The sequence below is a fragment of the Psilocybe cubensis genome, chromosome 8 (assembly GCF_017499595.1).
Source record: "Psilocybe cubensis strain MGC-MH-2018 chromosome 8, whole genome shotgun sequence".
Classification (NCBI taxonomy): domain Eukaryota; kingdom Fungi; phylum Basidiomycota; class Agaricomycetes; order Agaricales; family Agrocybaceae; genus Psilocybe; species Psilocybe cubensis.
The window spans coordinates 1194617-1221463 of NC_063006.1; the positions used below are offsets into that span (position 1 = coordinate 1194617).

The 26847-nt window shown below is 46.3% G+C and overlaps 5 protein-coding genes across 5 annotated transcripts; 4 read left to right on the forward strand and 1 right to left on the reverse strand.

Annotated features, from left to right (window-relative positions):
- Window positions 1–1935: 1935 nt before the first annotated feature.
- Window positions 1936–4375, forward strand: JR316_0008887 (Efflux pump radE; the record flags this gene model as incomplete). Its single annotated transcript, XM_047894598.1, has 15 exons — window positions 1936–2178; window positions 2240–2383; window positions 2445–2489; window positions 2555–2648; window positions 2709–2822; window positions 2875–2952; window positions 3006–3243; window positions 3321–3328; window positions 3388–3420; window positions 3478–3602; window positions 3651–3739; window positions 3810–3959; window positions 4011–4077; window positions 4130–4213; window positions 4268–4375. The coding sequence occupies 15 exons, from the start codon at window positions 1936–1938 to the stop codon at window positions 4373–4375; spliced, it is 1620 nt and encodes a 539-aa protein (XP_047746057.1).
- Window positions 4376–14241: 9866 nt separating this feature from the next.
- On the forward strand, window positions 14242–17172 carry JR316_0008888 (Beta-glucan synthesis-associated protein SKN1; the record flags this gene model as incomplete). Its single annotated transcript, XM_047894599.1, has 19 exons — window positions 14242–14445; window positions 14579–14759; window positions 14884–15161; window positions 15213–15243; window positions 15303–15391; window positions 15440–15485; window positions 15541–15574; window positions 15628–15645; window positions 15705–15724; window positions 15781–15815; window positions 15865–15981; window positions 16039–16063; window positions 16114–16235; window positions 16290–16322; window positions 16377–16458; window positions 16518–16620; window positions 16675–16795; window positions 16853–17019; window positions 17076–17172. 19 exons carry the CDS (start codon window positions 14242–14244, stop codon window positions 17170–17172), a joined length of 1803 nt encoding a protein of 600 aa, XP_047746058.1.
- Window positions 17173–17574: 402 nt separating this feature from the next.
- JR316_0008889 (uncharacterized protein) lies at window positions 17575–19933 on the forward strand (the record flags this gene model as incomplete). The annotated part of the gene is made up of 4 exons (XM_047894600.1): window positions 17575–17583; window positions 17635–18027; window positions 18086–18368; window positions 18426–19933. The coding sequence occupies 4 exons, from the start codon at window positions 17575–17577 to the stop codon at window positions 19931–19933; spliced, it is 2193 nt and encodes a 730-aa protein (XP_047746059.1).
- A 791-nt stretch (window positions 19934–20724) lies between these two features.
- JR316_0008890 (putative glycosidase C21B10.07) lies at window positions 20725–22469 on the forward strand (the record flags this gene model as incomplete). Its single annotated transcript, XM_047894601.1, has 9 exons — window positions 20725–20884; window positions 20944–21071; window positions 21129–21209; window positions 21269–21324; window positions 21379–21606; window positions 21733–21748; window positions 21811–21980; window positions 22044–22104; window positions 22170–22469. 9 exons carry the CDS (start codon window positions 20725–20727, stop codon window positions 22467–22469), a joined length of 1200 nt encoding a protein of 399 aa, XP_047746060.1.
- Window positions 22470–23175: 706 nt separating this feature from the next.
- On the reverse strand, window positions 23176–26662 carry JR316_0008891 (Protein transport protein SEC24; the record flags this gene model as incomplete). The annotated part of the gene is made up of 13 exons (XM_047894602.1): window positions 23176–23409; window positions 23489–23821; window positions 23894–24189; window positions 24244–24414; window positions 24464–24619; window positions 24790–24796; window positions 24853–24957; window positions 25012–25215; window positions 25277–25398; window positions 25449–25660; window positions 25715–26477; window positions 26536–26567; window positions 26616–26662. 13 exons carry the CDS (start codon window positions 26660–26662, stop codon window positions 23176–23178), a joined length of 2682 nt encoding a protein of 893 aa, XP_047746061.1.
- Window positions 26663–26847: the final 185 nt, after the last annotated feature.

Genomic DNA, 26847 nt, shown 5'->3' on the forward strand with positions numbered 1-26847 from the left:
CAGAAGCTATGCTCGAGTGCGAAAGATAAGAGGAATCACCACTTCTTGATGCCAGATGTTGACGAATGACAGTAGACGGCACACCACCTGCCCGACAGGTAGTTATCAATTACCGAGAAAGGTTATCCCGTTACAATTACTCGGGATAATTTTATCTCAGTAAACTCAAACCTACATGTGTATCAGCTCTCTTGCGACATATCTGTCATTGTCAGCGGGGCCACTTTCCCATCTGTGCATTCTCCGCATTCATGATATCATCATTAGTATCAGGCAAGTACTATTTGAGTGGCAATTGGACCATACCTCTTTTACTACTCTGGTATCCATTTGAAGAAAAACTTCTAACTTTTCTTTAGCGGTACCTTTAACATTAGGTATACCGGTACTGAACCTTAGGTGGAGATAGATCAGGAACCTTCAACCTCAGAATAGGCGCTGCTGCACAATGTCCCCAAATTCCGACACAGACTCGGAGACATCTGCGCCCGCCCACTGTTATGTTCTGGTAAACAACTGTTCCCGGAATTCCTTCCTTACGATTTCGTTCGTAGGTCCACCAATCTGGCAGATGTTCAACTCATTCAGAATCTCTCGGATCACTACAGTCCGACAAGAGCTCGGAGCGCTCAATGAAAACTATTTTTCTCTTGAACCTGATCAAGGCAGTGCACGTTACTTCCACACTCCAATTTCTTTCGCGAATCATGAGGTAAATTTTTAACACACCTTACTGATACTTACTGTCGGGTAGACAGGGAATGACTGTCAACCTGAAGGCTCCTCCCTACCTTCAGTCAGTACAGTGCGTTTCAAAGTACAAGTTTTACTGGCCATTCGCTGAGGATGTTGCATGTTTAATATCGCGTCTTTAAGCGACAGAATCTGCTGCTTTCCTCCTTGATTCTTCATGCTGTTTTGAACACCTGCATACGGGAATCAATTGACTATCTAAGGGTCACCAACCACTTAGCCATTAACACCAGTGGTCGAACATCGAGTCGGTAGGCACGGTGAGGATTCTCGGCTCATAGAAGCCACCTTCTTCAAAGGCATGTCTATCATATCAAATGTTTTATGTTGTAATTAACATTAAAAAGGATCTTCCCTGTCTAAATATCCTCCGTTGGATCCCAAAAATATCGGTCACCTGTTTTAATTTCTATTGGCACTGCTCAGAAGCTTGTCGTATCACTCGAAATTTACCTAATGAGCCTCTGCAGGCTACCGCATTACCCTTTTTTCCTTACGAAATTGTCTGGTGGATTTCAAGCTAGTAGCTCCTCGTGCAATATAGCCGGCAAGCATTGCTACTCACAGAACAATCTCCAGTAAACCCACATTAAACATAACTCATGCCATCCACTCCATAAAAGACATTCACCTTTTGTCAGTTTGAAATACTCCGACAGCAATGTATGCAAGATATAACTTTCTACGAACTTTCTAGATTTTTCCGACATTGGAGGCGCACCCCCCTGAATTTATTTTTAGACCTAATTATCAGGACTAGTGCAAACGAGGTTTAATCGAACCAATGTGAGGAATTCATATGCACCGAATCCCTGTAATAACATGTACAAGGGGCTTTAATCTACTCTATACATCTTACATTTGAGATTGCTATGTATTGCATCCAACGACTCAAAATTGTACGCTGCCACTGTATCAGGCGTACCGGGACTGCTTTCCCTGTGCAGTGAGCTTTTACGTAGAAAATCCCTGATAAACCATGAGGTGTGGTGCAAATCCTGATCACCTGAACGCGGTGATGTGTTTTGTCAGAACGCTTACGCCCAGCTCGCATGGCATCGGACGATGTCCAGTGTTCTATTTTTATCGTAGATTTCAGCCATAAAGAAGCCAGAATAGAAATCGTGCAAGAACCTCTCCTTGCTGACCTCCTACCGCTATCTCAGCTGCATTTTAATGACTATGGACGACTTCAACGACAAATATGAAACGACGACCGTTATTGGTGTTACTGAATCCAGCATGGATGAATATTCCCCTTCGATGACACAGGAAAATGAGGGAACAGACATTGAGAAAGGAAAAGTACTTACCCCAGAACCCACAGTTGTCGACTTAAAGGCGCAGGAGGACGAAGAGTGGGAGACGGATCCAGATAACGCCAGAAACTGGTCATGGTCTCGAAAATGGGTGGCGACTGGCATAGTACGCCTATAGGTCTTGTGCTCGCTGAAAACTCTGATCATCTGATAATTATTATTATCAGGTTTCGTTCTACACATTTGTACCTCCTTTTGCAAGCTCTATGATGGCCCCCGGCCTTCCCGAAATCAGTGAAAGGTTCCATATCGATAATCCAACCCTTTTAGCTCTAACTCTAACGATATTCCTTTTGTCTTTCGCTCTTGGGGTACGTCGCCATTCTTTAAATGGCTCAGTTACCTGCGGGTCCGATTCACTGCTGTTTATAGCCCCTTTTTTATGCTCCGCTCTCAGAGATGTACGGCAGAACTGAAGTGAGTCAATTGCATTACGGTTACATGGGAATGTCGAGAGGTTGCATATTGACCTCTCGTGATAGATCCTTCATATTGGGAATCTACTTTCCATGGTATTCAGCCTTGGCTGCGCATTTTCTCCCAACGTTGGAACACTTCTCGCATTCCGTTTCCTATGTTCGTCTCTGATGTTACATATCAGATTTTCTTTCGGTAAAGTTGATCCATATTTTTAAGCGGGATTCTCAGGGAGTGCTCCCCTGGCTATTGGCGGCGGTTCGGTCAGCGACCTTTTTGCTCCTCGAGATCGGGCATCGGCGATGGCATTTTATAATTTAGGACCTATACTTGGTGGGTGAATGTGCACTTGCTGGAAGATTAAACCTACTCATCATTTGAACAGGTCCAGCTATTGGACCAGCGGTCGGAGGTTTCATCACACAAACCATCGGCATAAAATGGGTGTTCATTGTAATTGCTAGTAAGTAGTTTTTACATTTCTTCAAACATCACTCAATGAAATTGTCGGCTCAGTTACATGTGGTGCCCTTAGTTTAATCAGTATACCTCTTCTTCGAGAAACTTACGCACCTGTGATTCGCGCTCGCAAAGCGAGACGTGATGGCGACGTAGAAAAGGCCGCTAGAGTGCACCCTATGCTTGTCCAAGCTAAAGGAAATTTGCTCAGTTTGCTTTGGATGAACCTTACAAGACCGATAGAATTGTTATTCAGGAGCTTCATATGCTTTATTTTGAGCCTATTCATGTCTCTGTAAGTCCTAATTAAAAATACGGCAACAATTAGGAATGCAGCTGATCTTAGATTTCGCCTTGTTACATTTTTATCAGTCTCTACGGTATAACCGTTGTTTAGGTGTATTTCGTCGACACCAAACTAATAGCATATTTCGTTTAGGCATCTATTATCTGATGCTCTCTACGTTCCCGGGTAAGCCGGATTTGAAAGGCAATTATGGGTATCAGATACATTAACAGTTTAGTTTAGATCTCTTTAATCATACGTACGGTTTTGGTCCAGGTGTAGGCGGGCTTGCATATCTCGGGATGGGTGTAGGATTCTTCATGGCCATGTTTTTTGCTGCCAGAGTAGCGGATGCAATATATAAAACGGTAGGTTTAAATTTTGATCCAGAAAATTTAGACCTAACTTTGGCTCAGTTAGCAGATCGAAATGGAGGCCAAGGGAAGCCTGAGATGCGTATGCCTGCCATGGTAGTTGGAGCGATTTGTATTCCAATCGGCCTTCTGTCAGTCTTTGAGATTACCTTCCTATTTTTAATGTTGTGCATTACTGAGTACAAGTTGTTTGTGCTACAGATGGTATGGTTGGACAGCTGAAGCAAAAGTACATTGGATTGTTCCTATCATTGGGACCACCTTTTTTGGATTTGGTACGCCTGAAACTACAATTTTAACTTCTTGGTTCCATTTTGCTAACCTTTCTCTCGAAGGAATGACGACAGTATAGTACGTGTAATAAATTTCTGAATTATGCTTCCATTTCTAACGTATATGCAGCCTACCCATCTCCCTATACCTTGTTGATGCCTTTAGATACGCCGCAAGCGCGCTAGCCGCTGCTTCTGTAAGGAATGCTATCCTACCTATGAAATCTGATTAACTCATCTTCACCCAAGGTCTTGCGGTCGTTGTTCGGCTTTGTGTTCCCTCTTTTTGGGGAGCAGATGTTTAGTGCGTTGGGAGAAGGAAAAGGAAATACTGTGCGTACTCCAATTATTATCGACAGGACGATACACCGACATACCGTTACCCAGCTGCTTGCGTGTGTTGCATTTACTCTGGGAATTCCCTTCCCGATCTGGATATACTACAAGGGAGAAGCCATCCGAGCCAAAAACCCGTTGTCAAATGGATCCATGTAGGCTTCTGGATTTATGTTCAAAAAAGGCTAAGTGGCGCACAAGGTGCCAATGCCCCGTTTTGGTCATCACCTGTCCATCAAAGGTTAATCCATGATACACGACCCTGACATGGCAATCATGGTGTTTTTAGAAGAGCCGAATTGACGCCCGTAAAAGTTCTACTGTCGAACGTAATGACAGGGGTACATATAGCAATACAACTTCGTGCATGAATAGCTGAATGTTACAAGGGTTAAAAAATCGAACTCATCAACACTCTCCTAAAAATCTATTTTTGGGCATTGGTTGTTTATAATCGTCCACCCATGTCGTGAGGTTCTTATTGGTGTACGCCTCGATATATCTGTACAAGGTCTAATCAGATTTTACGTCATAAACTGGATAGGAGGACATACTGGTTTATATATGCCTGTGTGGGGAAATCTTTCGGGTCGCATCCAATGTTGATCGAGCCTTTGGGCTGATATACCCGAATCCAGTCTACTCTCATTTTTGTTGGGAACTTGAGATTGTCCAGGTCAACTGTTCCAAAGTTCTCTGACATTCCCAGGTTTATGATTAAATACTAGTATACAGGAGTTAGTTGTGTTTGTAGGTTAAGATATTAACACTTACCATAGGTTCCTGAGGGATCGGTCGTGCCGATATTTGAACATCAGGGTCGGCGTCCATTCCAGAGGCCAGCAAGGTCCAGGTGGGCTCGTCATCAGAGATCCAAGTAATATACTAATTGAAAATATGTCAAAATTCTCAAAGAAGATGGATTGATCACGCACAGCATCGTCGAATCCTGTGAAATATTTCCTTTTGTAAATCACATAGGTATTCAGTTGAACTATGGAACCAACCTGGTTTATACTCGAAACCATACACCGAAAAACATCCTTTCTCCATTTCATAACAATCTGGATCTGGAGATGTGCGACCGTTAGTTCAATTCTTTTATAAGTAAGATTTCTATGAACTAACTGGTGTAAGATACCACCGACGTCGCTTGTTGGAAAACGCTTCCAACGTAGGTATTCAAAAACGACTTTGACGAATTCACAATGGAGTAGGTGTCGGAGGTGTTGATAAAATAATATTCATGATTGAATGGCTAAAGAAAGATATCAAAAGCGTTGGTGATATATATGCCATATAGGTCTGAAAAATGACTCACAGCCCACTGAGCAGATTGAGAAACTTCCCCAACAAGCGGAGTGCCCACAACCTATTCAGTATGTATATTAAAAAAACTGCGGATTTCGACGTATAAAATTGGTATACCTGAGCTTCAAATATATCGATTTCAGGAGCAGCTCGACCAACGAAGGTACCGTCTTTGTGCTTGGGTCCAGGGTGGGACTCTCCGGGACAAGTGCATCTAGATAGCCTTTGCCCAGGAAGGTATGATAGTGTACCACCGTGAAACGGATCTCCGTGTGTAAGTGCATTGACAGGTTCCCCATTAAAAGTCTGGTTGGCTACAGTGCCAACGTCACATGCATCGTATGTGTATGGCCACTAGTATAGAATGAAATGAGAGACAAAATTGAATGGAAGGTGTCAGACTCCTACCATTCCTTCAAGGCTGGCTCCGTAGCCTGCTCTACCTATCGATAGTAAGTCTAAGAGTAGGTCATTGGTAGATGAGGGAAACCTACCAAGATTTCCTAATGCCCAAATTGCGGGCCATAGCCCAGCGACATCATTCCTTCCGGGAAGGGTCACCGATGTCTCGACGAGCCCTCCAGTAAAGCAAAACTTATTCCAAGTCGACATCATTCCACCCTCATAGGACAGACCGTGTGTATCCTTCTCTTTCAAAGTAACTTCAAGTGCACCATTTGCCGTGGTTACAGCTTCAGGATCCCAATATTCCAGGTTGTTTGTCTAATCATATCTGAAGTCAATCATAATTCTGACTACAACGCACAGTCAACAACGAACCTGCCAATAGTGCAAATCTGCTGCCTCCCAGTAAGGATCTTCACCCGGGTAAAAGGTTCGACCTTCGACGTTGAACTCATCGCTGAAGACCAGCTGCATGGTAACTTTAGGATTGTGCGCAGAAGGTTTAAAGTAAACATCTGCTGGAGTGTCTGGGTCTATTAGTCCTCGATTTCCGGGAAGCTCTGGGACCTTTCAAAAGTCAGTTGGAACCTGACGGTGAACTGATGGTATACAAATACCTGGCCCGATGCATTTGTCCCATAACCTCCCAATCTCGACTGTCCTTTCCGCTGAAAATACGTTATTAGGGGATAACCCACGCTAGGAAATTTTAGCAGATAAAGGTTAGATAACCATGAAATAGACGTACAAGAGGGCAAGGAGTCCTAATAAAATCACTGCAAGACAACCTAGATTTATCAACCCTCTCGTGGTAAATATATGTCCACCGCCTTTTGCATCTGGTTCATGGAGTGCATCGTCTTCCTCCGGTTGATCTGGAGAGATATTCGTACCCCAAATGGTGGGATCCGGCGGCAGCGGGAACTAAAACAAATAGTAATAGATATATAATTTTCCAGAACGCTTGAATCACAACCTCACCTTGTCAGATATTGAAGGTGCAGCGGAAGAGCTTCTGCTAGAATCGAAATCGTATGGGGACTATTTTACTCAAAGGTAAGAGATGGCGGAAATTTTATGGGAGAAAATATGTACCACTGAGTTCTGACTTGAAGGAGGTCTTGAACCTCTAAACGACGCGTTACTTCCCGTGGAGTGGTTAATGAGATTTGTTACAGAATGCGAAGGGCTCGACTGTTCATATCGACGGTGATGATCAAATTTTGAACCGAAGATGGACATGTAGAAGAGTCAGATGTCAACGTGCGGAAAAGGAGTATTCCTTGATAACTTTTCATAACAGGATATGTCGAAATAGACGGCTTGTAGACGGCGAACGGCAATGGAAGTAAATGTAAAACATTCTCACTCCTGCTTATATCATGCCTCCGGGTTATTGCACCAGGCGCTCGATGATTTAGAAAACGGCGGTTGGTTATTTTGTTGACTGGAGAGAGAAGACAATCCTAGTTATTGTAGGATAGCGTCCTGAGATGGCAGGGTTGTCGGTTCAGAGTTGAACCAGTCCATGTCGACAGCTGAGGTCTCCATTGATTGTGCGTATGTTGAGCGTATTATAGCAAAATTTTGAACGAGATCTTGCGAAGTGTAAGCGCTTGTTTACGAGCATCCAACGAATTGACTTGCAGAGGTTAATTCCAGATTCAAGACGATGAACCTTTCAACGAAGAAAAAAATTCGGCCGATGATCTCTAGCGGCCATTCTGCTTAAATTTCAAACTCAGTTTCAAGAGGAGAATGATGCTTACAAGGGGCTGCCTTCAACTTTGTCACTTCCGATCTCTACCTTACACAGTTCTTTTCATACATGTGTGTTATTGTTGGTTGACCTTGTTATGTATCGAATTGGGCATTGTGGTTTCCTCATGCTTTCCTCTTACCATTGGATCCGAGTCACTGTCCTCATTACTCCAGCGCCAATGTACCACAATATGCGTTTGACAGACGGCTCAATAGCACACAACCTCTGCTCTCTGCGCCTCTGCCGGCTTTCTAGACTATGAATATCTCGGTTCTTCGTAAGCTGAACTTCACAAAAATTTGTTGCTTCTACTTATTGGGGAGGGATCGACCAATGTTGTGTTAACACAATAAGAGCCTGTAGAATCCATGACTTAGATGCCACACCATTTCAACATGTTCTCAAAGGCTGTCTACTAGCCGGCAGCAGAAATAGGATAAGCTAATATCGTTCGAACGGAATCCTGCGAGATGAGTAAAAGAAAATGAGTGAGAAAAATAGAAGTAATTGCAGATGAATAGTTTAAGTCTGGATGAAGGTAGAGATATTCGCGGTGACACGAATTTCCGTATGTGCGTAGGGCTTTGGCGGCTAGTCGAAAAGTGACTGCGAGAGTGGATTTTGAAATGTTACAACGAATACGAAACTGGTCCATCGATGAGGAAATGCTATCAAGGTCAGAAGCAGAGTAGGCGGCGGCGGTAGAGAGGGGAATAATTTCAGATAAACGGCGCCAGTATAGTAAAAAGGCCAATGAGGTCCAACCACCAGTAGCGGCCACAACCTTGCAGAAGAGTTAGTTAATGAAAAAGAGGAGTGAAGTAGGGAAATAACCTCTGGAGGAACACCAGCGAGGAGAAGGGTAACGGCACCCCCGATGCGAAAGGAATGACCCGAGACGTACGTGAGATTGGCTTTCTCCCAAATAGCCTGGACAAAATCGAGAAAAACATGTTTGAACATGTTGGTCCATAGGCCATCCGCGGAGCGATAGGCAAAAATGGAGACTGAGTCGGAAGGAGGGGTGCCGTTAACCCGAATGTGGTTGAGAAGGGCAGCAACTGGACAAAGGTCGTCTTTGCGCGCGGTAAGAATCACGTCGGCACCTTCTTCGAGAGTAGTTTTAGTCCATGGGATGTGAAAGCTAGCAGAACGGAGCAAGCCGTCCTGCCCACGGTAGAAACGAATCCGCTCGGAGCCAGCTGTAGCATTTGTTGCGGGCGAGAAAGATGAATGAGACTTCACTGTAGTTTCGCCAAGTCTACGGCAGCCGAAAAAAGTGGTGAGAGCGCAGGCCCAGACGGCAGCATCGAAAGGTTTATTAGTATCAATGCGACGACGGAGCTCAAAAAGATGGTCTATAGATACGGGCGCTCGAGGAGGGCGTTTGAGATGTGCGCCGGCCTTGCTGGCCGACTTGCGGGCTAGATTAAGCCACTCGTGGTCGCCATTCCAACGAGCACCTTTGTTAATATGCCACGCTCGGATGCCGGATAACCAGGACTTCATTGTGTTACCTGAAACCTGACCCATTCGCCATTGAACAAAGGCTGTGAGTGTGACAACTGAGGCAGGCATGCGAGCGACTTCGTCAATACCCATCTCGTCACAGAATTCGTTGAAGCGCTTGATACCGGCACCATACGTCTTCCTTGTATTTTCGGAAAGGGCGTTAGATAAGAGGTGATAAGCGAGATCAATAACTTTGCCGGGATGGGACATGGATAACGCGGCTTTGAGGCTGCTATCAAATGGAGTGGACCAAGCCGTGAGTCGATCTGCGGCCGGAACATTGGGACGAAAAAGGCTAGGATGTGAAGAGAAAACAGGGCGAGTAGGAAGACGAGTCGGAAGGAGAGAGCGAGGACGATGGGAAGGTAGCACAGGACGATAGACAGAAGTAGAAACAGAAGAGAGACTTTGAGGATGAGAAAATTGAGAAGAAGCGGCAACGTGCAAATGGGAATGGGGAACAACTGATGAAGCAGAGGATTGACATGCAGGACTTACAGAAGGGAAACGTGCAAAAGGTTCGAAAGATTTAGAAGAACGACGAGAAAAAGAGACTACAGAAGAAGCGGACGAGACAGATTCGAGGACGGGGATGTTAGATGATAACTTGCGGCGCGGAAGGGAGGGTCGATTGACTATCTCCCCACACAAGAAACACCTGCCTTCTACCCAAGGCTAATTATGCAAACAACTCATTCGGGGCAAAAATACCGTAGAGTTCGCAAGGCAGGGCGAACGTGATGTTGATTTTTGAATCCGTGGGACCACTCACACCGCGCGAGAGAGGGTCGGCAGGATTTCGTTCTGAAGGAATGTAAACGAGATCAGGAGTGATGAATATGGAAGAAAGAACGACACATGAACGACGAATGGAGTAATTGATGTGGTGATTGGCACTACGACCTTTCCCCAAAGCACCAATAGTACCTTGGTTATCGGAGTGGATAATGAGACGGGAATTAGAGATACCCATGGCTTCAATAAAATAGACGGCAAGTTCGACGGCGACCGTCTCAAGCCAACAGATGTCTCTGCCCTCTTGCTTCCAGGTATGAACCAGCTGGAAAGCAGCCCATTTACCGCCGATGCTGATTCCAATACCCCATGAAGTGCTCGCATCAACATAGATATCCATATCCACGGCCGGCCCTTGGCAAACGAGCTTTTGAGAAACCTCAGGGACTGAAAGGGTGGCAAGCCACCATTTCAAATCCGTGATAACGGAAGGCGGGGGGTAACGACAGACAAAGTAGTTGTCTTTGAAAGATGCTGCGAAGTTTGAGAGGGAAGGGAGATGTGAACGGCCCAGGGGATGAACAAAGGAGATATAGCATAAGGAGCCATGAAGCTTCTCGACGTCTTTGAGGAGGCAGCGATGATTAGTGAAGTTTGAGATAAAAGAATTGACACGTGAAAGAAACTTCAATCTTTTGGCCTCAGGAAGAGAAACCGTGCGATTAGCGAGGTCCCAAAGAAGGCCAATGAATGTAGTTGAAGAGGAAAAGATTCGTGTACCCTTAGTAGGATGCCACGGTACATTGAGAGATTTGATGTGATTCATCATGGTGTCCCAGTCGTAGTCGTACCGAAAATTGCCATCAAAAAAAAGGCCGTCCGCCGAAGGTATCCGAAAGATGCTGATATCGTCTTCGTATTTAAGGATGGGAAGAATACCGGAGGCTATCCAGATGTCGACGAGCGCGTTTGCGATCATTCCAGCATTGCTGCTGGCACAAGCGGCACCAAAAGGGTGGACGTGATCAATGAAAAACTCTCCGTCACAAAGGCCTTGTACCACAAGCCAGGGTTTGTGGTCGGGTAGAACGGGACAGGTGCGATGAAAGCCCTTGATGTCGGCCGTGACTGCCTGAGCACCATCGGGAAGAGAAGCAACCTGAAGGAAGTATGAGATTGGATTGAGAATGAGAGTGAGAAGAGAATGAGGCCAGAGGCCGTGAAAGACGGGGACGCGCGCCCAAGCGGAAGGATGTCATAGGAAAGACAGGGGACGGCCGCCCCAAGGCGAATGAAGAGTGTATGCAGAACACAGGTTTGCAGGAGAAAGACCATTGTGAAAGACACAACCACCGGCCAAAGTGGGCTCGAAAGAGCTGGTGTAAGAAGTAGGGCCAAGGACTCACCATAGCGGCCACTCGGTTGGCGTAGTCGAAACGCGTAGGAAACTCTGATTTCCGAATGTATTGATTCACGGAAGGGGAAGATTTTGAGGATTTAGAAAGATGACGACAGACCCGAATTTTGTCGGGTTCGCCAGGCGCCTGAGGTTGGACCACGACAAGCAGTGGTGATACAAAGATGTTGCCCCGACAGATCCTTTTGCAGTCGTCCAGAGAAAAAGGGCCTGACATGCGTCCCGCGTCGACCTCTTCTTGGATGTACTCGTTGACGGCGTTGGGGTGATCATAGCAAGAGGGGTGGTTCTTGAAGATTGTTGTTTTTGCAAGTTCGGGCATGGGACCTAGAGGGAATCCATTACGGAGATTGTTATCCTCAAGAAGCGCCAGTTTGCTCGAAAGAGCAGCGACTTCGGCCTTAGCAACTTGCGCCTGTTTGTAGTTCGAAACGGCATGATTGAAAGCACTTTCGTAATCGTTGACCGTATAACGGTGATTATGAGAACGAATGTCAGCGCGTAGCTGAATCTCGGCTCCCTGCCAGGCGGGAAAAAGAGCAACGGAGTCAGGACGGGTACTCCAGAAGGAGAAGTGTGCGACCCAGAGCTCTCCCCATTCCTTGTCCGCTGCGCGCTGGAACTGGAATTTGATGTATTGCTCAGTGGCCTGCGAATAATTACCGTAGTCGAGCAGATGATCCTTGCAGCCCAGCTTCTCGGAAAGCTTGTCTATATCAAGAATGTGAGTAGCCTTGGAGTCGGAAGAGAAGGAGTTGGTCTTTCTCGTAGGCAGATTTGCCAGATTGTCAATCATGTAACGCAGGTTAGCGTGAGTGAAGTAACAAAGAGGAAGAGGAACCATGTTTTCGGTAGTGAACATGATCTCGGGCAGCTTGAAAGAAGCTGGTGCCATGGGATCACGGACGGTTAAGGAGGCGCCTTGAACGCACCTTCGTTTGGCGATTCTTTCTTCACTTTGTTGAATGGGATCCTTAGCGGCTTCGTCGAAGGACCGCTTGAGCTCCTTGTTTTGTTTGTCAACAGAGTCCAGCCATTGGATAATATAATCCGGCATGGATGCGATGAGTCTTTGAGCGATTGACGGTATAACTAGCTTAGCCTCATCCTCCGGAGAAAGCGTGATGAAAGAAGACGCCGGAGAACCGGGAACCGGATTTTCTTCAGGGTTCAGACGGTGTTCAGCAGTTCTGTCGAGACGTGCAGCGTTTTCTTGTTCGATTTTTTTATTGCGAATGAGTTTGCCCTCCAAAGAGAGGCCATGAAGAGCCTCAATAGCTTCTGGAGAGATGTGAAGACGACGAAGAGGAGGATTAGGAGGAGGAGCTGGGTTGACAGGAGGGATCGGATTCGGAACAGGAAAAGGAGACGGCGCTCGATCAGCCTCATCAGCCATACTTAGAAAAACGAACGAAAAATTCAGGAAAAGCACTCGAAAAGGCTCGAGAGACGAGAGATGAGGAGAGGGCTGAGACTGCTTGAGGCGAGAGAGAGCCGAAAATTGAAAAGAGAAAATTGTAAGAGCTCGAACGAGTATATAGTCCACGATAAATTAGAGAAGCATTAGTGACTTGAAAAGCTTTCACGTCAGTCAAGACAATCATTGACTGTCTAGATGGTGATGGCAAGTAATGAAGATCTCAGGGGATATCCTTATCTCTCTCTTATCTTATCCGTAGATGAGTCCGGCTGCGCCCTCATCGTTGAATAACTTGAAGTTCCTTATTCTGATTAGATGATCCTGTGGCAATTTCGATAGGTATTTGATGATCATTGTATACTTCTAGTCTTCCATATAGCTTCATTTCTACCTCCTACAATGTTGGATGGAAAAGATCTCTGCGTTGGCTTTTCGAGTGTCCATCGATGTGTCCTTTACGGCATGAAATGACCGCTACGGATGTTGATCTTTGATTAGAATCCCTTGTTTGCCCCTCTTATAACTCCTGATTAACAACCGTTCTTTTCTTCCTACCACCACCACCGTCCATAACCCGCTGTGGCTCAAACTATTGCTATCTGTCGCTATCGGCGAAAACGAGAGAGGCATCAACGAAAGAAGGCTATGGCGCGTGGCGATCAATGCCTACTAATTATAGAAACCCCGCATACGCGTCGCAATTTTTTTCTGCGGTTCCAAGGTTTTGCAAGAGACTCTCATGCCAATATGCACCACCATTGTGTATCGCCGTGCGCCGTTCCTTCGATTGACGTACTTCATATTTTCTCCCTGGAAGGCTCAGCTGCGTGGGGCCAGGACCGGCAGGTGGAGCTCAACTGCATACATACCGAGTGGCGGGGACTTCAGGAGGTCTCCAGCACGGCTCGAATTCAACCTGACATCACCGGGTCAGAACAATCGGCGACAATATTCTACAGTATTGCAATCAACTCATTTTCTAGAATTCCTTTTCGGTTGCCCAAGATCGACCAATGATGGCCAATAAACCAATACCGAGCCCGTCGACAACATCTGGGTCACAAGGAAAAATTCCGAGCAAATCTTGGTGCTGATGAAATTGGGTAGCGAATCATGATCAAAAGATATTCAGGCCACGTCTGACGACAATATCACACGCATTGGGCCAGCTTTCGTGCGAGGGACGCATTCAAGTCGTCTGGAATGATAGATTTGGGTCCACTTTTGTCACAATGATCAAGGCGCGTTTGCTTGGCCCTGACACCAAGCTTGAACATTCTCTTGTTTGTGGACACTCTGGCTTCTGTTGGAGCATTACGCCTTCTTCGTAACTTCATAGCCTTGTCTCTGTCCTTATACCCCCTATACCCTTCGTCAACCTTCATTCGTTTCTCCCAAAGATTACAGCGCCTCAGCGCGTTCTATTGCCATTCATATCCCTGTAAAATCGTATATTCACCGTAATGAGCCGCGCTCCTTTCGGCGGCCAAAATCATTCCGCTCAGAACCTTTTGCCCACCGCTGGTCGACCCAACGTCAACGCGCCGCGTTCTAACCCTCCCCCTGTAATTAACCAGTTTAGTCGACAAGCTAAACGGAATTCCAGCTCCACTACCCATAGCAGTCCGTCAGAAAGTAATCATGGTCGATTCTCTACGGGTCATCCGGTAAGTATTTGAAGAATTGCTTTTAGATTCTTGGCTAATGCTTAATTCATGAAAGCCTTCTTTATCAGACAAGGTATGATGGGTGCTTGAACCTCTCGTTTTACAACTTATCCAACCACTATCACACGTCCAGTTCTCACTCTCGCCTGCTCCATCACAATGGGGAACTCCACTTCTCATGAATGCTTCCGAGCCCGACGACTATCTTCACAACCCCGACCCACGGAGAGATAGGAAGAACGACTCAGGCGGCTCAATATTCACTGCTCGTGGACTAGCAAACCTAGGGTGCCTCACCCTTCTTGCAGTTGGGTGTCTGACTCTCTTGTATGTCCCATTTTGTTTATCTGGCAACTGTAAATTTGACCGTAACCGTTCTTTATAGTGCCGGTATGTACAAACCTTTTGCGATGATATCAATATAAACGATGTTACCAGGCTACCCGATTATTACCCACTATACGGAGAAGAAGCAGACAACTCAGGGGGGGTTCAACTTAGGGGGCACAAATGCTTCAGGACAGGTTCCCGAGCTGCCAGGAAATTATGGTCTAATTGACAAGGACACTCCCAAAGAGGCCTATACTTGGCCTTCCTACATCGATGGCGAGGACTTGGTTTTAGTCTTCTCTGACGAATTCAACAGAGATGGTCGCACATTTTATCCTGGAGAGGATCCGTTTTGGGAAGCGGTGGACCTACACTACTGGGGCACAGTGAGTCCGGGCAACTACGTGACTCAGACGATTATTGATGTATTGTCACAGAAAAATTTAGAGTGGTATGACCCATCTCAGGGTATGAGAAACCTTTTAAACCAATACAATAGCATTGTTCTCATTCAACTATAAATCCAGCAACTACGAAGGGAGGAAATTTGGAATTACGAATGGATTTGACCCCTGACCGTTCAGTCAACCATAACATGTTGTATAAATCTGGCATGGTAGGTTGGCCCATATTGCAGTGTTTACTAGCATCTAACGAAAAACAGATCCAAACCTGGAATAAATTTTGTTTCACTGGAGGGCTACTTATCAGTGCGTATGCTCAGACCTTTTCTGTACATCATATTCAACGGATTTTTTTTTTTAGCAAACGTCCAACTTCCTGGATCAAGTGATGTTAGGTATATTTTGTCTCTGTCAATTTTCAATTTACTTTACTCATCGCTTCACACAGTGGTTTCTGGCCAGCTGTGTAAGTTCACTTTATCCTTGGATTCGAATTCCAGTTTGATATCTAATGACAACATACAGTTGGTCTATGGGAAATTTAGGCATGTTTCATCGCAGAACTTATACCAACATTAGTGTTCTGACTCCTTGCTTCCAGGACGGGCAGGTTATGGTGCCAGTTTGGAAGGACTTGTTCGTGTCAATTTTTTTTGTTTGCGTCGTAATGCTAACTTTTCTCTAGTGGCCTTACAGTTACGACGAATGCGACGTTGGAACTCTTCCCAACCAGACGTATCCCGGCGAAAGGAGGCCACTTGCTGCAGTCACTAACGGTGATCCTGAAGTTGGCGGAGAGTTGGTAAGAGAATATGATTCATCAAATCTTTAGGTCTAACTTTCTGATTCCATTCTACAGTCATATCTTCCAGGGCAACGGCTGTGTAGGTCTTCATAAGTTGTAGGATGTATGCGTGTTCTCATGTCGGTGTAGCTGCTTGCACGTGCCCAGGAGAGTCCCATCCAGGGCCTATGCGAAAAGATGGGTCTTACGTTGGTCGCGCCGCCCCGGAAATCGATGTCATCGAAGCGACCGTTACTGAGGGCATTGGACATGTAAGAGCGTCATTAAGACTGGAAGGATGTCTTGAGTTTAACCGTCATATTCAGGTTTCATTATCAGCACAATGGGCACCCTTCAACGTATGCGGTTCCACTCTTCGCTGAAAGCATCTTGTTTAACAAATCAAACTTCAGGCCAGATACCAGTTCCTCAATCAGAACACGAGCGCCAGTTTCGACGACCCAAGAAGGACAGTCCTCAACTCTTACCAAGGAGGTGGGTATACGTACAACGTTTACCTATGACTTTGGGTGTTTACTCTACCTATTCCACAGGTCGATATCAACAGACAACTAGTGGATTGTCATTGACCAATCCCAATTGCTACGAAATTCCTGGTACATGCTTCGCTCTATACGGCTTTGAATATAAGCCTGGGTGCGTTTGTGATATTCTATACTGTTTCAGAGGTATGAACATAGCTTGCTTCAGGTTTGACGACGCGTACATCACCTGGATCAACGAGGTTCGCGCTTGGACAATTCGCTCAGAAGCACTCTTGCCCGATACCGAGGTGGAGATTGGCCGTCGACTCGTCCCTGTTGAGCCTATGGTAAGTTGAATTTATCTATAATATTTTTTGTGACGTGCATGTTAACTCTTTCCTTAGTACCTTATTGCCAATCTCGGTATTTCTGAAGGATTCGGTGAAATCGACGTCGGCTTGCAGCTACCTGCCATCATGAAAGTTGATTATATTAGGGTGTACCAGCGTAAAGACGAAATCAACGTCGGCTGCGATCCCAAAGACTTCCCTACAGCCAAATATATCGAAACGTGAGGATTTTGCAACTACGTTTACCTGGCCGAATCGCACTGACGCACTGTTCCAGTTACAAAGAGGCATACACAAACCCAAACCTCACTGTTTGGGCAGATTATAAACAACCTTGGCCAAAGAACAGGATGGATCCCGGAGGGTGTACATAGTCCACTCTACGAGATATTTTTTGACGTGTTCTGCTTCGTGATCCCACAACCTACCAGCGTATCTTTTGCCTGTTACTTTGATAAGTAGAATTTTCGAGTTCAACAATTGCGTGCAGTGCCGCCGCGAGCGCTTGTGCTTTCCACTGTCATTTCCTAACTTACTTATTTTTAACACATATATGACGTATCATTTCTGATACTCTAATACAACTTCAAAATGCTCAATGTATTATAACATTTTTAGTAGAAAAATCTTTTTTACAAAAGGTCGAGCAGCTCTCTCTCTGTGTGTGTGGAAACGTATTACGTAATAGTGTGAGCACATGCAACCTTTTTGTTCAACTGACGTTGTTTCCGCCGCGGCGAACTACAATCCACAGTTCGCCAAATTTGCATTCGACAATGGACGTCGTAAGTCATTATTATCCGTATGTTCTGGATATATCCAAATCTACCTGCTAGGACGAGCCACAACCTACGCGATTTTCGCCATTCATCAACTTTTTCGACGTCAGCAACAACTTTCCATGGCAGGAACCGCGTCCAGAGCATATTCGGGATCGAAGAGCAATGATGGATGGTACACTTATATTCGATATTCTCCTCGACGCCGGCGGGATTGATGCTTCATATATGCTGTACCCTCCCGAAAGCCAGGAAGGCTTGCAGAAATTGCTGGATGCCATCGAATCATCCCAATACGATATACTGAAGAAGGATTGCCTGGTGTATTTTCTGCTCAAATGGCATCAGGATGGGCGAGAGCGCAACTTTGCCCTGCAGAGGTGCATTCCGCCCCAGTTCTCTTCGCTTGCCGACGCGTATTGGCATCTTGACACGGGTATAAATGTTGGAGTAAGTACAATGTCCCTATTTAGTGACCCGCCGACGACGTCGTTGACACATAAAACAGAAAGCCGTTGCCCTCCTCTCTGACTCGCGTCTCAATCGAGATTACGCGTCCAAAATTATTCGCGCAATCTCCCTTTCGCCAGATTCGGCTACACTCATTCGGAAATATGTTCAGACAGCAAAGCCACAGCTCGTCGAACCACTGGACTTGGAGCAGTATGCAATCGCACTGGCTGAGTCAAGCGTTATGGAGGCCTGGCAGTTTTTGCGCACCTTCAACGAGAACGAAACAGATAACATGCGTGCACGGTTGTTCAAGAAAGTCTTAGCGTGGGCGGTTTCTCGTACGTTGTTCGCGTATACTATGTTTCACTGAGCTCTCATAATCTTTTAACTTACAGCTGCACCTCGTCCCTCTGCTTTGAAGGAACTCCTCACATTGCCACTCGCTGAATTTGAAGAATCTGTCCTTTGGGCGTTTGCGGAAAAACCGCCTTCGGACCTTCTCAAATTCCCTGAACAAGCGATTCTACAAGACCTTGTATGCGTTCGGCTTATCCAGGCAGGGCGGTACTCCGATGCTATCAAGAGAGATCGCATTTTCGCGTCCACAACCTCAGCAAAGAACCTCAGAATCACACAAGATCGTTCAAAAATGGTCAATGAAGTCTATGCGGCTCTGACACCTATTGAGCGATCCCTCTTGGATCTGGAGCTTGACCCTACTGTTGAAAAGCAACCTCCATTGGCTCCCAAGCCTTCATCTCCCCCAATGCGTAGACAGGCAGCAGCTCAAGAGCCACAAGACACTTCTTTATCTCAGTCATGGGAAGACGTGCAAATGCCGGATTCGCTGCTTAATAAATCGACATCATTGCGCGAAGTTCGCGTACCTGTCACTCCAAACTTTGGAGGACCATCCAAACCATCGACACCTGCAACTCGACCGCCAGTCATTCCCATCAACTTCAGCAATGGTGTTAGCAGCTCAACCGCGAAAAATAATAATAATCCTCTGGCTTCTTCCCACCTCGGTTCCTCGCAGCTGCGCAATTCTTTGAGCGGTGTGGGGAGTCGTATGGCTTATGGAAATACGTCTGCAATTGCCTCTCCAGCCAGTGGCATTAAACTGCCAACTGTACCTGCACCGTCATCTCACAACCAAACGCCTGTGTTTGTATCGGCTTCTAGACAACCGAACGCGTTCTATCAGCCCCCGCCAGAAAAAACCAACGGTGTACAACCTACTTTTGAGGAAGATGTCACTAGTAGCCCTGAACGCCCTGATACTTCTATGAACACAGAACAAGATGTTGAGATGGAACCTGAAAAAGAAGACCAGCACGAGGATGGCAAGCGAAGAGGAAGGAAGAGCATTGTTTCAGATAATGGAGATGCTGAAGAAAATACTCTTCAGTTTTCCGTGTTTGGAGCCAAAGAAACCGACAAGGCAGAAGGTTCTACCGCGAAGAAGGGCATGCGCAAAGCGCCGCCTGGCGATTTTATGTCAGACGAGGACGATGCCATGGAGGAGGACCAGGATGTGTCTACCTCCAAAAAGCGAACTTCTAGAACTACTACTCGCTCAAGCAAATCATCTAAACCTCCTGCAAAGAAACCTCGACAGACGAAGGAACCGAGAACTATTCCAGGTGGTATAATGGAAGATGGGGACTTGGACGAAGGAGATGATGAAGTTGCTCCTTTGCGCGCACCATCTCCGAAGAGAACGGCCCGTAAGCCACGTTCGTCCGCATCCGTGGAATCAACGATGGACGACGGAGAGGGCGTACAGACTAGGAGGCGGTCGTCGCGATTAACAACTGGTGGAGGTAGCACTCATGGTGGATCGCCTGAACCCAAGGTAAAAAAGACATCTCGAGCCAGCGGCGGTAGGAAGAAACGGTAGTCCTGCTTCGAGTTCAATTTCTGTCGTTGGATTTCTCTTCCTGGTTTGTGTATATATGGCCACATATACTTATCTACTGTTTTTTTCCCTTTACTATGTTCTGTGTTTTTCAGTTCTGTATGCTATTACATAACGGGATATAGGGTGTATGCCGTCATTCCCATTGGCAAGTCGCATATGTCTACAACGATCGACTCAGCGTTATTACTGTCAGTTTTCGGAAAGTCGTATCTTCATCGATCACCCCGGTGCAATCATTATCACTTGATTACCACCGATCTAGCCAGTACCTGCCAGCACTTGGCCTCGTTGAACGTGGAGGCCTAGCATATTACAAGGCACTTGATCGCGACATGAACGCGGTGACGAAAGACAAGCGTAACTTGGGACGGCTGAATTCGTAGCCCTCAGCGTTCAACATTTCCTAAGTGGTCCGCACCTCCCTCATCAGTGTGCTGGGTCTGTTCTACTATTATATGGATCCCGGTGTTGCTTGGCCTCTGGCTTGGTTCATTCGGTTCCATTTTATGACCTTTTATGTCACTTCATTCAGAGCCAATGAAGCCAAACGAGTCCAACGATCAACATCGTGTTGTTGTATTCAAACGCGCCAAGGCCCTGCGTTGGCCAAGATGAGCACCGCCTTTCTTCGTTTGTTCTCTTGGGACAAGGCTTATTCCAACTCACTTCGAACCTCTTAGAACGATCTAGTGCTTATATACGTAGGCTTGCAGCCGGACATTGTTCGCCACTCGTAGCACCGTTCTCAACTGTGAAACTATCAAGCCAACATGCGACCGGTTTCCTTAGGGGTCGCGCTTTCTATCCAACTCTTTTCGGCGCAGCTTGGGCTGTTGTCAGCTAATGCCTACGACATTGTAAAAGATTACTCAGGCGCCACGTTTTTCGACGGGTTCCACTTTTACGGGAGTTACGACAACTTGACCTCTGGTGAGATTTTGCAACAACTTGATTTTGTTCATGCAATCCTTCTGACATTCTAAGCGTAGGTGATGTGGACTACGTTACCAGAGAGAATGCCACAGCCAAAAGACTTGCGTTCGTCAATGGTGAGGGACGTGCTGTCATGAGAGTAGACAACGCTACCGACACAATTTATCTGGAAAAGCGAGAATCTGTGAGCCCCTGTGTCCATTTCATATCACTTCATTGATTTAAGAGGCCCTTGCTACAGGTAAGAATCGAGAGTAGACTTTGGTATGGCCCGGGAACTCTGTGGATAGCAGACATTGTCCATATGCCCTTTGGTTGTTCGGTATGCAGATATCCAATTAATCTAAAGTTTAATAAGCATCTTGCTAACCTTCGGGATAGGTATGGCCAGCACTATGGACTACTGGTAAAAACTGGCCAGATGATGGAGAAATCGAGTAATGTTTTTATTTGGTTTGGTCCGTTAAATTAGCGCTGACATACTGTGCAAGTATTATCGAAGGCATTAATCTTATGGAAAACAACCAAGTGGCTCTCCACACCACTCCTGGATGCATGCACATAGACCCTCCTCCACCCAATCAACGTGGTGTTTCACGGCAGCTGAACTGCACGATTGATGCTGGATGCACAGTTGGGGAGACTGCACCCAACAGCTTTGGTGCCGGGTTCAATGCTGCTGGAGGAGGTGTATATGCAACTCAATTCGACGAGAGCGGGTGAGTTTTTTTTTTATCTATCCATTTCTAAAAGTCAATTTACCTTGCCTTCAGAATCTAGTAAGAAATCCAGGCCTTCATATTATAATAGGGCAAATGACTCATCTCTTTATTTCTTGTTATTAGCATCTGGTTCTGGAGTGTAAGTCTAGTCATCTTTCTGGACTGCCATTCGCATTAAAACATGCCGTCTTTCTTATACAGCGTCCTAACATTCCTAAATCCATCCTTGAAGCCACGTCGACGTCATCCATCACCAGTTTAGACGATTGGGGCCCTGCTACAGCGAGCTACCCTTCCGGCCCTCACTGCGAAATTACCAAGTTCTTCAAGGCCCAGAAAATTATCATCAACATTACGCTTTGCGGTATCTGGTAAGCGCGCTTACAAACTATCTTCTGCGAGTATCGTAATAACATCCTATATCTCTCTTTTAGGGCAGGAAATCCTGAGTTTTACACCCCCCAATGCGGTAACCAAGGAGTAACTGGATTATGCGTAAGTCTATTACCCATCCTTCGTCGAGACAATTTGTTTCAATGGCTTATGCTCTACATTTATAGTACAACGACAACGTGGTTGGCTTTGGGACCGCCCGTAAATATGACAACGCGTACTTTGAGTTCAACTATCTACGAACATACACCAATGGCCAGGCTCAAGTCTTCGACCCAGATGTTGACTCAGATACCAGCCCGAGCTCATCTAGCGGTACTCGTTCCCCACCAAGCTCGACAGGAAGCAGCGGTGCAAGTTCGACTAACACCCCAGGTACCAGCGCTGCGTCTGGACTACAATCTTTTGCCGCTAAAGGATTGGCCAGCGTCGCTGGTGCAGTCAGTCTGGCATTATCTATGCTGTGATTGTTCTTGAACATTATTATAATGGATGTTTACGTTTATATGCCCTACAGATTGCTATTTTGACCCTCTTCTATTAGAGCCTTTTGCTCGCTTCTGTTGGACAATATCCCTTCTATACCATTCATACTAGAGGATTAATGTACGCAGTTTATGGACAATCTTAACGATATTACCACCTTAAAATCCGCACTCGCCATAACATAAGACTGCAGCATAATTCATATGCAGCCAAAAGTGGTAAAAAAGAAAAGGAATTTTTGAATGCATACATACTTATCCTAAGCCATGTCTCTATTTGCCAGGTCGATGGCGAGCAATCCGAATGACATGAATTAATCCGTCCTCCGAACAATAACCTCCACAATATGCACCACATTTTTCATTCGTTTGATAGACCTGCACTTAGAAGCCACCATTGCCCGTAGCACTATTAACCTAAGAGAAGGGACAAGCAAGTAAGTAATGGATCAAATGAGCAGGAAAACCACGATGATGCGATGTATCCGGCAGTTAAATCAAGAAAATAAAACAGACCTAAGCCACTGTATATCACTCCGCTGCCTCCACAACGCACTCAACCACACCTTCCCATTATAACAACACAAGCAAGAAAAGAGAAAAGAAAGACAAACAAGAAACACTTCGCCTCCGCCGCCGCCACCCACCCAGCACATACGCGAAGCCCGCGTTCATAGATATCACATTTTTACATGACATTTACCTTGTCTTTTAGAGACGAGATGAATTGCTGGTAGCTGGGCAACATATCGGCGCGGTCCTGGATAAGCATGCTTAGGGCCCAGAGTCTGAGTGGTGGCTCGCCGTCCTCCTTGACGATGTACAGATGTGGGTGGTATACGCCACGACGGCTCTCGCGGATCTTTTGGATGATGGCATTGACACGCTGCGAGAATGGGTTCTCGAGTGTTCGAAGAGTGGTCTGAAAATGAGACAAAGACGGTTCATTGTCAGCCACTGAACTTTGGACTACCTCTGATAATATGAGCAAATAGACATACCTTGCCACCGCGCAAGACATCGTAACTGGGCAGATCGAATACGTCCTGGACGAGCTGAGGAACAGCATCGCGGCCAACCCAGAGGAAGATAGTCTGTCCATCCTCGATCAAGAATAGGCCATGCCTTTCTAACCGCTCTGAAGTGAGAGGAAGTAATGGGGGTAAGATGACTCCCTCCTCGCCGATGGTGCCTGCCTCAGGGGGCATATTATGCAGGGAGTAGAAAGAAGGGTATAGATAGGGGATGAGCTGCTGGGATGGCAGCGAGGTGAGCAGTGCCTGGGAATATGCGCGAATATCTGGAGGTATTTGGGCACTTTGGCGGATGCCAACCTGTTAAGTCTAGTGATCAGCAACCGAGGCAAGAAGAAAAGCTGTTTACCGCTATTAGAGCAACACACTCACGTTTTTCAGAAGACCGAGAACGAGGACGGGCAACATCTTCAAGTTGTCCGAGATGGCCAGCTGTGCGCTGGCGCCTGCACCACTGGAGGTCATGCTGGTCTTGTACGATACAAGGAGTTCGACAAGCTTCTGGAAGACGTAATCCCTGCTATCTTCCAACTTATGCGTCAAAGACCTTTCTACAGCCTTGTTGGCGAAGAAAGTAGTGATAGCAATTTGATCAGCAGAGGCGAACACCTCCGAAAGATTGGTGGTGGTTGGCAGTGCCATAGTAATGACACGAATGCGACGCTCGCCTGCCGATTAGGGTCAGTATTAATATGTTATAATTAAGTAGCCAAAGGCCTCACCATAGCAGGTTGTGTGCAGCACTGCAGTCTGGAAAACGACGAAGGGAGTAGTGATAGCTTCCTCGATTTGAACTTCAATAGCGTAAGACTGGTCCTGAGGGACAGCAGGCATGGCCAAAAGGTCGGTCGAGCGGACAAAGAAATTTCCGTGGAAGGCAGCCATGCGCAATCCTAGAGAGGAACTTGTGAGCCATGAAAAAAATGGGCTGTTAAAACTAACCTCGAGAAGCACGCACGCGCATGACGGCCTCCAACATGATGGGTGTAGCCAGGACCTCGCCAAATTCGTGAGCAAACTTTATGGCATCTTCGGTCCTTCCTGCATTGAATGCGGGGTAATAGTAGGTCTGACCAGAGGTGTAATGCGGTAGGCAGGCTAAAATCATGGTTATGTTAATTCTCTATTAAGCCTTGCCTTGAAAGACTTGCCTAAAGTAGCGACATCCTGGTAGGCAGCGCTGAATAAGAACATGTCAACTGAGACTTGAGTTCTTGAGCATTCGATAGCAAAGGTCTTGTAGAATGGCGAAGCTGCTTGTAACAAACCCGATTCCTAAGGGAAACAAGAATGAGCACAGCTAACCTAATGCCGCTCCATCATCAACATACCTTTGCAGTTCCAAGAATTTTGGGATCTTCTCGGTTTTTAAGAGCACCTGGACCAACAGAAGGCAAGGTAGACGATAAAACAATGATCTTGCCGCCAATGGGTGCCTGTAACAAATGAAATCAGTGATGAAACCTTAACATTAGAGCTAGTTTAATGACCATGAGCTTGAAGCCAGCTTGAAGGGCAGGCCCTAGAGCACTTCCAATGATGCTGTTTTCTTGGAACATATCACCAATTTTACCCAAAAGAGCCTCTAAAGATGCCCTTGCTTCAGCGATGTTAACGAGAAGGTCGTTGGGTTTGGGCAAGAAGACGTCATCGATATCAGAGACTACAAGCATTGATGATTCCGTTGACCCTGGCTGTTAGAGACAAAACAGGTGTTAGAATGATATCTGGGAAGAGGGATATGTCGAAACTGACTGTCATTGAAAAGAAATACAGTGACACGTCATAACAAATAATCGCAATTTTTGTCCTCTCGTCTTCGTCAGGTATACGGTCCAAATTCTCGAGGATGGTACGTGTGGCAGTAGCGACCATTCCTAGAGCACTGTTAAGTATGACTTCATTACTCGAATATTCGACAACCTACCGGATTGGACCGCAGTATGGCTTACGTCGATCAAGAAAACGTAAACAGCGGGTTGAGGCGGGCGGACCATATATTCAGTGGGTGCAACAAACTCAACGCAGGAATGGTTGAGTTCTGCACGAGCCCAACGATCTCCGGGTTGGTTGCGAACCTGGTCCCAATCGAAAAGTTGAGGAACTTCATTGGTCATATTGCACATACAACATCTCCAGCTATCAAAACAAATGAGAAAGACCATTATCTAGCCAAGTGAATCAATAACATACCGATTGCCTCCATCAATAAATTGAACATATGGATTGATATAAGTTCTGCAACGACGGCACCGCGCAATCACTGTGTCGGTAACTAGAGGGACAGGGTCCTCGCCTTCGTCCAAGGATCGGTAAGGAGTCAACACCAGAGCGAGGGGGAGTTTGGATTTAGTCAACAAAGATGACGTCGTTGGTATAGCGTTGATGGTGGACCTGCAGTAACTTGGGTCTGCATTTGCCGTAGGCGAAGGGGAAATACATGAATTGGGAGGTAGTCTAATTTCAGGTGGGGGACGCTGCAAATCGCGAGGCTCCGGTGGGGAAGTCAGAAGGTTAGTTGTAAAGAGCTGCAATTGCTTTTGACCCATCCCCATTGCACCGAATTGGTTAGCCAAAGCATCTACAGGGGCTTGACCATATTGCGGCTGCTGATTAAAAGCAGGTCCATTGATATATTCCGGCTCTCCTTGACCGTAATATCCAGGTTGCCCAGGAGCGCCTGGCTGAGATTGTTGCGCAGCGAACTGGTTCTCCGCTACGAGGCCTGGAGTAAACAAGGGACCTTGAGGTTGCAGATTTGCTTGCAATCCCGGCGCTTGGGCTCCGTAGCCTGGATCAGTAGCAGTGTCCCCGTAGTATGCCTGGGTCTGTCCGGCAGCGTATTGACGACGCTTCGTGTGCGAATGAGTTGGCTGGGGAGATCCAGTTGGCACGGGCCCGAGACCTGCAGAACCTGCTGAAGGGGGTTCCCATTGAGTGTGTCCGGTTTGGGTTTCTGTTTCAAAAGAACGTTGAATAGACGATTCCTGTTGAAATAAAGACGTGGGGCTGACCAATGAAGAGATATCGCTGATGTGTAGCATCCCTGGAGACAAGTCATCAACTATATTGGCCAATTCAAACGACAGCATACCATTCTGCTTCCCATCCTGGGGGCAATTGGTCTGAAGGGGTGGCCATGGATCAAGTAGAATGAGAAGAGAAGTTCAAGGGCGTGACAAGTTGTCCCGGTATACGATCCCATGAGCTGATCTCGCCACGTCCTCTTAAATGGACAAACACGCCACAGCCAAACACCGCCATCACTCTCCAACGCACAACGCTTGCTCAATCTTTGTCTTTGACACCGACGTGGTACAACGTGT